The sequence below is a fragment of the Neovison vison genome, chromosome 3 (assembly GCF_020171115.1).
Source record: "Neovison vison isolate M4711 chromosome 3, ASM_NN_V1, whole genome shotgun sequence".
Taxonomy (NCBI): Eukaryota; Metazoa; Chordata; class Mammalia; order Carnivora; family Mustelidae; genus Neogale; species Neogale vison.
In genome coordinates this window covers 45005056-45015307 of record NC_058093.1, presented here as the reverse complement: position 1 = coordinate 45015307, position 10252 = coordinate 45005056, and the positions used below count along the sequence as shown (strand labels likewise).

Here is a 10252-nt window from a genome sequence, read left to right as displayed (position 1 = left end):
TGCTCGAGTCCTTGTGTGAAACAGGTCACCCCATCGCTGTCATTTGTAATTCAGTAACGCGGCCTTGAGGCATCTGTAGGGTTTGCCTCAGGATGATGTAAGTTTCTCAGATCTTGCCTGGACGCTTCCAGGCAAATGCTTGTGCCCCCACCCATCCCAGAGCACGCCTTATCACCCCTTCAGCTCCAGAGCCCGAGTCCCCGCTGCCAGCACACCCTTTCCCGGAGAGTAGGGCGCGGGTTCCATCCCTGACGTCGTACAGGGAAGCAGGGTGCACCACTGAAGGCAGGCTCCCAGCATCCCAGAGCTGGAAAATAGGACAGCTGATTCAGTCTGCATCTCCCCATGGCAAACCAGGCACCACTAACTCCGCAAACGCCACTGCCCCAGAGCTGGGGGCAGCTTCAGTAGAGGCTTCCTTGACAAACCCCCCACCACCACTGTCTTCACGTGGTCCAGCCCCAGCCCCCTGTGCTGGGATGGGGGGGTCACCTTCCACCTCCCCTCCCCGAGTCCAGTGCTCGCCATTCCCAGTGGACCTGGGCGAAGTGATGAAAGTCTCATTTTAAGGTCTGCCCTTTGTCTTTATAACTCTGGATAGTCACATAACACGAGAATTCTGAAGAACATCTCATCCAGTCAGTTATATATATAAATACATTCCATCTGGCAATATTACACAATAAATATTTAAACAAATTGTGGTATAATACACTTAGGTTAAGAAAAGGGAAGATCTGTGGCTTTTTTAAGGAAAAAATGTCTGAAGGATCTGTGCCCATTGGGTGCAGAAGGAAATCCAGGGAAGGGCGTGCCCCCCAGCTCTTATCAGACTGCGAGGGGAGGCAGGACCTGGGCCAGCACTTCCCGGTAGGGCGGATACCATCCCTACTGAGAATCCTGCTGGGCCTGCCAAGGGCACCATGTGGGGCTGCTCTCGTGTGGGGTGTCTGGGCTCCCCCACAGCCAGGAAGGAGGGGGAGGGGGTTCTTAGTGGAGATGGAAACTGAGGGCCCTGGGGGTCCATCAGACCTGGGCGTGGTCACCCGCTTCTGAGGCCATCTGGATAGTCCAGGTGACTGCGGCCACTGCCCTCTTCTCTTCAGGCCTGACCACATCCTGTGGTACCAGATCCCTGCAGCCACGTGGAGGTTGGGTGGGGGTCCCTACAACTTGGAAGAAACCTGCACACAGATGCCCATGTCCCCCCACAGGTCCCATCACTGCTTTAGCATCACGGTGGATTTGGGACCCAGGTCTTAGGGAACCAAGACCAGCTTTCTGGGCATCCTCTCTCGGTCTGTTTGTTCTCCACCTGAGCTCAGGGCTGCATGTGTCCCCAGGTGGGGAAGATGCTTGGAAGAACCGCAGAGCTGGCTGGTGCTCACGGGACCACAGGTGGGCAGTGGGAGCTGTTGGCTCATGGGAGGCCTCTGCTTTGTCTGTTCAGATGAGTGGGTAGGGCCTGCTCATCTCTAATCTGCAGAGATGTTCTAGATCTTTCATTTGGTGGGTGGATCCCAGCGGTCAGAACCTCATAGGGGCTAGGAAGAGGCACCTGTCTAGTAGGAGCAGTGCAGGGCGCTCTGCAAAGGCCATCTGCAAGGTGAACTTAGGCATGGCAGACTCTCACTGTCCCCCATTAGCCCCTTTCCAGTGTTGCTCTGGCACCCAGGGCTTCTGGGCCAAGGGGCTGTGAGACTCTTGAATCCTGTGGTCACTGCAGGAAATTCAGGCCAAAGGCACCATTGGGGAAGTGCAGGTGGGGACCAGGAAGCCCCAGGTGGAGACGAGGGGAGCGATGTGGAGGCTGCTGCGCTGGACAGCATGCTGTCCCTGGAAAGCCCTCAGACCCTGTGCAGGGCACCCAGGCAGTCCACAAGAACACTGGAAAGATGGAAAAGGTGGGGGCCGGGCCAAGGCGAAGAGGCTGAGGCTGTCTGGGCAAGCTGCCTCATAGGCCAGAAGGGGAACCAGTCTGTAGCGAGGAACAGAGCAAGTCCTCCTGGGCACTGAGCCCCACTAGAAACATCGGCTAAGCAACAGCCCAATAGGGCTCTTCTCCTTTCGAAAGACCGCATCCTGAGATCGCTTCTGGTTCTGTGGCTCCCCGTCTGCATGTCCCCTCCCAAGGCTGCCGGTCGTTGGCCACTTCTGGGCTGACCTACAGGGGCAGTGCGGGCGGCTCCAGGGAGCCTCGTCTTGCGTGTGGCCTTGCCACCGAACACCGCCCAGAGACTGGACCCTGCTTCCACTCACTGGGCAAGAGAAAGGGCCTGGTGTGTCCACTCACACGCCAAGGAGGACAGCGCTGAAGTGGGAGCCGCTGCGCACGGTGAGGGAGGAGCCGCTGGCATTGTCCAGGAAGACTGAGGCGTACTGCCCTGTCTGCGGGGAAGGGCAGGGTCAGCCTGGGCTCTGCCAGCCTGTGGGTGCGCCCCCCAGGTGAGCACACCACCGCCTGTGCCACTTGGCCCCGCAGGGCTCTCAGGGTCAGCAAGATGTTCCAGACCCAAAACAGGTTTCTCTGTGGCATGTGCTTCTCCAGACTGGGGTGAGGGGGGCCCTTCCCCTCAGCCTGGCCTAAAGCTGCTTAACAGAGCCTACCCAGGCCCGGTACTCTGGCCTGCCTTTTCCTGGGGTGGCCCGCACAGCCCCGGGAACGCTTCCCCAGAAGGGCAGAATCGGGGGGCCCACCCACCTTCTGCCTCTTAGGAGCCCAGGTGAGCCACGTGGCCCCAGCAGTACTGGGGACCAGACCCTCGAATGCCTTCTAGTAACCACAGCCGGCTGGCTCAGGCAGCCTGGCCTCCGATTCCGCTTGAGCTTGAGCACGTGACTTAACCTCTCTGTGCCTTAGTTCCCTTCTTTTGGAACAGTGGAAACACTGCACATCAGCTACACTTCAGTAACGTTTTCTTTAAAAAGTGAATAGACAAAAAATAGGACTACAGACCTCAAAGCACTGGTAATTAGATAATTTCTGCAAAGAGCTTAGAATGGGGCCTGGCACAGTGCCAGTGAAGGGCCAGGTGAGATTCCGTACGTCTGCACTTAGGTGTTTTCTTGTTTAATACATCCCTCCTTTACATCAGTTTCTCAATCACTTGCCAAAGGCCCCCCGATGCCAGAAAGAGATGGTCAGGTATGGTTCTGTGTAGAAAGTAGACCTCCTGCCTCTCACAGTCTCCACAGGCCCAGGGTGTTGGGATGGCAGCCTGAGGGCGTGGAGCCCACATCCGCTCCCTCCTGCTTACACGGAGCGCTTGCCCACCCTCAGTGCGGGATGATGGGCAGGTCTGAGAACTACAGCCTGAGCAGCCGAGCATGGGCTCGTGGACCACGTGGCCCCTGGGGAAGGGGACCTGGAGGTGGCCCCACTTCACCTGAACCTGGGGGAGGCACCCTCTCCCAGGCCTGGAGTCTGCTAGCACTGCTCCCAGAGACCTGGAGCCCCCACTAACACCCCCTCTCTTCCTGGTCACCCCTCCAAGTCACGCCCAAGCCTGCCCCACGCACCTGCAGGTACAGAACGCCATTGACCGAGATGGTGAAGAGTTCACTGCTGCCCTCCAGACCCATGACGGCCTCCAGGGAGCTGTGGTGAAACAGAAAGAGGATCAGCCCTCACCCCCCAGGCCCCACCAACCTCACCCACTGATCATCCCAGCAACCAACACGGGCCCAGCTGAGAGCAGTGCTACAGCTATCTTGGCCAGGTCTTCTGGTGGAGGGTAGTATCTGGACGGGGTCCTCAAGAGGAGTCAGGAGAGTGTCCACAGGGCCAAAGGGGGTCTACGGGTGCCAGGAAAGGCAAGCCAGGGCCCAGGCCAGGAGCTGGAGCGGGGCCGGGTGGGCAGCAGCTGACACTCAAAGGTGGGTTCAGGCCAATCCGTGAAGGCTTCCATCCGAATGCAGAGTACAAAGTTTGAACTTCATTCTCTTCTACAGCTGTTGTGGGGTGCCTGCTCTGTGCCTGGGCTCTGCTGGGGGTACTGGGGATTTTCAGGGAGCCCACCACGGGGGGTGTGGCTGCAATGGTCAGGAAAGGCCTCTCCGAGGAGGAGCCTATGGGCCTCCCAGCGACAGAGAGTCAGCCCCCTGCAGGGGTGAGGGGAGCCAGGAGGCTAGGAAAGTTTGGGTTAAGAACAGGAACACACACAACCGCCCCACTCCCCGCCTTACTGGAAAGGGAAAGTCCATTGGGTACCCAAGCACTGACTGGGAAGCCAGGGAGGAGGTGATGGAGGACGGGGCGTGTCCTGACCCAGCGCAGGAGGGGGCCACGTGGGGGCGGGTCTGGCGCTGGGGTCCCCACTCTGCCCCAGCGCCCACTCACGCGTTGCGCTGGCACCGGGACTGGATGCAGATGAGGAGGCGCAGGCGGTCCCGGGGGCGTGGCGGCCCCCGCCTGGGCTGCTCTGCGAGCACTGCAGGGGGAGGAAGGCGGGTGGTCAGGGCCGGCGGGGGCCCACGCACTCTGGGGCAGACCCCCCACCGCCCCAGACCTCACCGGCGTGCAGCGTGGCGGCGAGCGCGTAGAAGCCAGCGACTGGCGCCGTGTACTGGCCGCTGGTCAGGTTCAGGCCGGGGCCGCGGCGGAAGGCACCCTGGGCGTCGGGCTGCGGGACGCACAGAGGTTAGCCTGGGCCCACCCGCCGCCCCCTGCCCGCGCCCCGCGCCCCGCCCCAGACTCACCAGGTAGTAGCCACCGAGCTCGTGCAGTGCGCGCCGCTCCACCGATGCGTCCCGGCGCAGGCGGCCGTGGAAGGCAGCCTCAACGCGCGGCGCCCACGGACCCGGGGCCAGCGGTGCGGCCACCAGCGCCAGCACGCTTGCGTCCCCCGCCGCCTCCTCGTCCTCCCCGATGGTGGCAGTGCCCTCGGGGGGGCCATGCGTGCAGGGCTCGGGCTCCATGCGCTCACGCTGCTGCACTGCACCTGGCACAGAGCGAGCAGTGGCTGCACCCGCCTGCCCTCCCCTGCCTCTTGATGGGAACCAGCTTTCTGGAACCCTGGGATCCCGCTGCCAGGCACCCGACCAACTGGGGCTTCCTGAGCCCGATGCTGATCCTGCTTCCCTTCAAGCTTTGGCTACCAGGGAGCTTGGGGCCCAGTGCCCTGGTTCTCCTGTCTCCTCTTGCCACTTCACCCACTTGTCCCCCTCACGCTGCTGTTTTCTCTGCTTACAGTATTACTGTACCCAGAAGGTGGTACAATAAGCAGCCCCGCTCACTTTTGCAAGGAAGCTGGGTGTAAGTTAGTAAGTATGGCCACGTTGCTGGAAATAACATGGAGATCCTTCAGTCTCCAAAGCTCGTGTATTTAAATAAACAGTTCGTGGAAGGGGGGAAAGGCTCTAAGAGTTCCCATGATAAAGCGAACTCTAGTAAATATAATGAGCCTTGGCTGGGCAGCTGGCCTCACACAGGGTCATCTCCTGGACAGGACACCTCAGCTGGGCTTGCCCTCCCTCTGCTGCCTCCAGCTCAGCGGCCGCAGCCTGGGCTGCACCTGTGCTGCCCACTACACCATCCTTCCTGCCTCCACCCCACCCCCAAACCCGTGGGGGCTCTTGAGACCACTGAGACTGCCACAGACACAGGCAGGGACACAGGGGATCCAGGGGAAGAAGCTGGGGTCTCCGTTGTGGGGCCCGTGTCACCTGGGGTGCGTCTGAAATCCCCATGGTTTCTTTGTGATCTGAGAAGCACTTTGCAAAGTTAAGGACCTCTGATCCCTCCCTGACGATCCTCACTTGGTGGAGGCTGGGTACAGGTGTCCTGGCCTTGGCTGGGCTCACCGGACTCCCAGAGGAGCAGTGGGTCCTGGTCCCCAAGCACCCAGTGAACACCCAATGGCCAGTCCACCTTCTCTGCGACGCCCCCACCTTACCACACTCCTGCCAACACCTGCCCCTGCCCCTTGGCCTCACCCGCATCCGCTGTGGGCTCCTGAACCCAGCACGGAGCAGGGGCCTCCTTGAATCCTGGCCAACATGGGGACATCTAACTGTCTTGGCTCCTCCAGAAACCCCTCCTCCAGCCACCCGCACAGGGGCACTGCCCCTACCTCTCAGCAGCAGCTGGAACTCCTTCAGCAGTACCTCAGGTGGGATGATGGGGCCAGGGGGGCCCTGGGGACCAGGGGGACCTGGGGGTCCCGGCAGGCCAAGCTGAAAAGGAATAAGGAACTTCATCAGTGAGGCTATCTAGCAGAGAGGTGGGGGACAGTGGGCACCGTCTGCAAGCTCTTGCAACTAAGAAGCAGGCAAACAGGGATCCTGCTTTGACCTGTGGGGTTGAGGTCAGTTCCTGGGCCTCAGACTCCCCAAGAAGGCAGCAAGGCTCCGCTTTAAAAGCCACTGGCCCTGAGTGTGAGGACTGCATTGTGCTGGAGGCCCAGGACTGACTGGGTCGGTGGGGCCCCTGGGAGGTGGGGCTCCCAGCAAGCAAGAGCACCACATGGGGACACAGAGGGGTCCCTGGATGGAGTAGGGAGGTTAGCCAACGTCAGTGGGTTCTCTGTGCCTGGCCCCATGTCGGGACCTGGGGCCCTCAGGGAGTCCACCCTCGGCTGGGATGGGACCCCAACACAGAAGCAAGTCAGTCCCTTGCAAGGAAGGGCACAGGGGAGCCCCAGCTTAGCCGGGAGTAGGGCCAGGTGGCTCCAAGGGGTGGCAGTGAGGCGAGGTCATGGTGACAGCCCATCGACCTGCCTATGTCAGGCTCAGAGCCTGGCTCTCCAGTGTTGGGGCTGAGCTGGGATAGGGCGAGGCCAGCCCTTTTTGGGGGGTGGAGGGGCAGAAAGCCCGAACCCAGTTTGTGAGCAACACAGCCATGGCCCAGAGCTCCCCACCCCAGGGAGCAGATAGCCATGAGGACCAGGTACCAGGCTTCTGGCTAGGTTGAATGACAGTGGGAACCCTACAACATCCAGGGTCCCTGGGCTCCCCATCTCCTGGAAACCAGCTGGTATGTCTGTCACTCCAGCCTGACTGCAGTCCCTCCAGTTCGGTCCTCTACTGCCCTGCCAGGCCAGCCCGGGCCTCCCTTGCTAGGATGCAGAGGGAGGAGAAGCGGGGGTGGGGGGGTGGTAACTGATTGGCCTGCCTAGAAAAATGATCAGAACAGACCTCAAACCCAGGATTGCCTGGGCCCCCCAGCTTGGCACTTCCTACACTCTCTGACCCCAGGCCAAAGGGGAAGGTCTGTCCTCACTGGCAAGGCCCAGGGTGCACCAGTGGGGCTGGTGAGGGGTGCAAGGGGGTGATGGTGGTGAGCTGGGGGTACAGGGAAGCCCTGCAGGGGAAGGCCCCTTGTTCACCACCACCCCGCCCTGGAAATACACACATACACACACACACACACAGCTGGGGCTCTTGTACTCACCTTCAGCTTCCTGGCCTTGCCTCTGCTTCCCCTCTTGCCGTTGACGCCTTTTTCGCTCTGCCTGATAAAGAGCATCCAGGCATCCCTGGGGTCAAAGCTACGTGCCCCCTCAGCAGTGGGCTCCTGGAACACAGTCAGCCCCCAGGTTGGTTCGCCTTCTCCAGTGGCTGCCCGCCAAATACATGGAATTTGTCCAGACATCACCGAGCCCCTGTCCTTGTCAACAGTGTCACTCAGGGCCCTGTCTTTGTCAACAGCGGTGCCCTCCAAGTCAGCACAGCTCTCCCTCCATGCTTCCCTCCCTTGTGACACATGGAGGACAACCAGGCCACACCACTGCCTGGGCGTTGTGAGTGGACGACTTTGTGAGGGCAGGAAGATGGAGTGCAGAGCTCTGGAGCCCCTGAGAAGCCAGAACCCTGGCATGTGGGCCACCAGGCCTCTGGCGGTCTCTGTCTGTAGGAGCGGCAGTGAACACGCCTCCTTGGGAGACTCAGCAGCAGGAAGGGACCACCAGACTCACAAGTACCAGGGAAGAGATGACTGTGATCATTGGGGCCCTCTGTGTGGCCCCCTCTGACGTTCGGGGGATGCCCATTTCAGCCCTCGGGGTACCCACAGCTTACCCTACGAGACAGTCGGGGGGGCTGGTGGGCTACCTCTGCTACGTTTGCATTGAGTCATTTAGCTTCCTTGGGACCTCTTAGACAAGGGCAGCGAAGGTTCCCGAATCCATTCTCCCCCACGCTGCATTCTGACCAGTCCCGACACGGAGAATTCCAGGAGGTCCCTTCCAAGCAGAGGCCTTTGGCCCATTACTTAGTGGGGCTCAGGCAGTCTGGGCCCCAGAAAAGGCCTCCAGCTGGGAAGGAAATCAGCTAGAGGGCTTAGATGAGGTCACAAGCACCACGCAGGCAGCTGATAGAAGGACCCAGGGTTTTCGAGCTGACTGGGACCTTCCGTCGGAGACAGAGCCAGGGGTCTCCTGGCTGCTCTGCAGGGACAGGTGCCTGCCCTCGGGAGCCAGTGTGCTACGGGAGAAGTGGGGGAAGACAGGGCCCTCCACAACAGAGGAGCCTGGGGTCGGACAGAGAAAAGCCTCAGAGTGCCCAGGGCCACCCCACAACCTGCTGGCTGCTGGGCCCTGCCATGTGCTGTCTTGCTGGTTGCTCACTGTGGACACAGGACTGGAGTCCACTTGACGGCCTCACTCAGCCTTCAGCAGGGCCATATGCCGGCAGTATTTCACGAGGGCTGGATGGGCGTGCCAAGCTGACCGCCCCCCCCAGCTGGACTCGGACCCCAGTTTGGTCTGGGGGGAGCGGAAACAGGCTGGAGCTATGTCAGCCAGGGATCCCAGCAGACAAGCCTGTGACAGTGTGGGTGGGGTGCTGGGCAGCAGTCCTGGCCCCACCGAAATCCCCAGTCTTGAGGGGCTCTCAGGAGGTGGGGAACCTCTGCTACCACACTGTCCCCCAAAGACAGTCCAAGGCCAGAATCCTTTCTAGAAGCACAGAAGGCCCCTTGCCTCCTGGGGACTCTCCTAACATCTCCCTCCTCCAGAAGGTGTGGCCAGTTGCCTGGGTGGGGTTTGCCTTCCCCGACTCCTGGGGTGGGGAGGAGGACTTGGGAGGGGCTCCTCCCAGGGAGCCCACAGGGCTGGCTGCTACCTTCCCCCTCTTCAAAGGAGGTGTCCTTGGTCTTTGTGGCTCCAAGTGTCCACTGAAGCCCAGCTGTGCCCGCAGGGCCCCTGAGCATCTCCTCTGACAGCCCTCTCCCCTCCCTTTCTGAGAGGTCCCGCCGGCACTGAGCCTCCTTGGAAGCCCCTGGACCCCCTCTTCCCCCAGCCTGACCACTCTGCACCACCCTCACGGGAGGGAACAGAGCAGAACGAAAAATCACGCTTTCATGGTCACAAGTCACAGGACCCCTTGCTCCCCATACCCAAAGGGAGGCACTTTTGGGGGTTTGTTTCTGGGACAGAACTTTGCCTAATAGTCTGGAGGGAGGGTGGCCTGACAAACAAGTTCCTTCCAATTTCATGAGAATCAAGTTATTCACATTTTACTCACTTCCCAACTTCCCTCTGCGCCTCCCGCCTCTCCCGCCCCCGCCCCTGGCCTGGCCACTGGTGCTCTGATGCCCCGGAGCCATCCCCAGAGCGCCAGGGCAAGGCCAACTGGCTGCACAGAGGGGCAGCGCCCTGAGTCTTCCCCTGCCCCGCAAGACAAGTGCTTCTGTCCCCGCTTCGGAAGGGAAGGCCCCCAGGTCAGCCCAGGTCCCTGCCCGCGACGCCGCGCTTCCCTCCGCCCTTAGGGCATCCGGACCCCAGGGAGGCGCGGGCTTGGGCTGGGGAAACTGAGACCCGAGGCGTCCGGGGCGCTCTTACCAGCGTGCGGGCGGGCGGCCCTGTGCGGCTCTCCCCGGGGCCCGCGGGCAGCTCATTTCCGAGGCCCGGCTCCGGGCGGTTGCGGCCGTCCACGGGCTCGCCGGGCTCCGAGGAGCGGAGGCCGGCGGCGGCGGCCAGGAGGCCGGTACAGACGAGCAGCAGGCACGTCCCGGCGGGGCGGCGGGCGGGGGCCATGCGGGCGGCGGGTCCCTCTGGGCTCGGAGCGCGGCGTCTGGGGATCTCTCTCGCGCTCGGCGCCTTATAACGCGCTTGAATCCCCCGCCTCGCCGGCCGCGCTTCACGACTCTCCGCCCTCTGCCGGCGTCGGCGCGAACTGCAGCGGCTGCCGGGGCACGTGCTCATGAGCGCGCGCGTGCGTGTGTGTGCGCGCGCGCGCGCGTGCGTATGCCTGCCTGTGGGTGTACGTGTACTATGGGCGCGTGTCTGCCTCTATGTGTGTGCGTGTACATATG

At 61.6% G+C, this 10252-nt stretch overlaps 1 protein-coding gene across 1 annotated transcript; it reads right to left on the bottom strand.

Annotated features, from left to right (window-relative positions):
• Positions 1-684: 684 nt before the first annotated feature.
• Positions 685-9974, bottom strand: ERFE (erythroferrone). Its single transcript, XM_044240900.1, has 8 exons — positions 9780-9974; positions 7391-7513; positions 6072-6174; positions 4699-4940; positions 4514-4622; positions 4340-4430; positions 3520-3598; positions 685-2388 (listed from the first exon to the last, which is right to left on the bottom strand). The coding sequence occupies exons 1-8, from the start codon at positions 9972-9974 to the stop codon at positions 2290-2292; spliced, it is 1041 nt and encodes a 346-aa protein (XP_044096835.1). The 3' UTR covers positions 685-2289.
• Between the last annotated feature and the right edge of the window lie 278 nt (positions 9975-10252).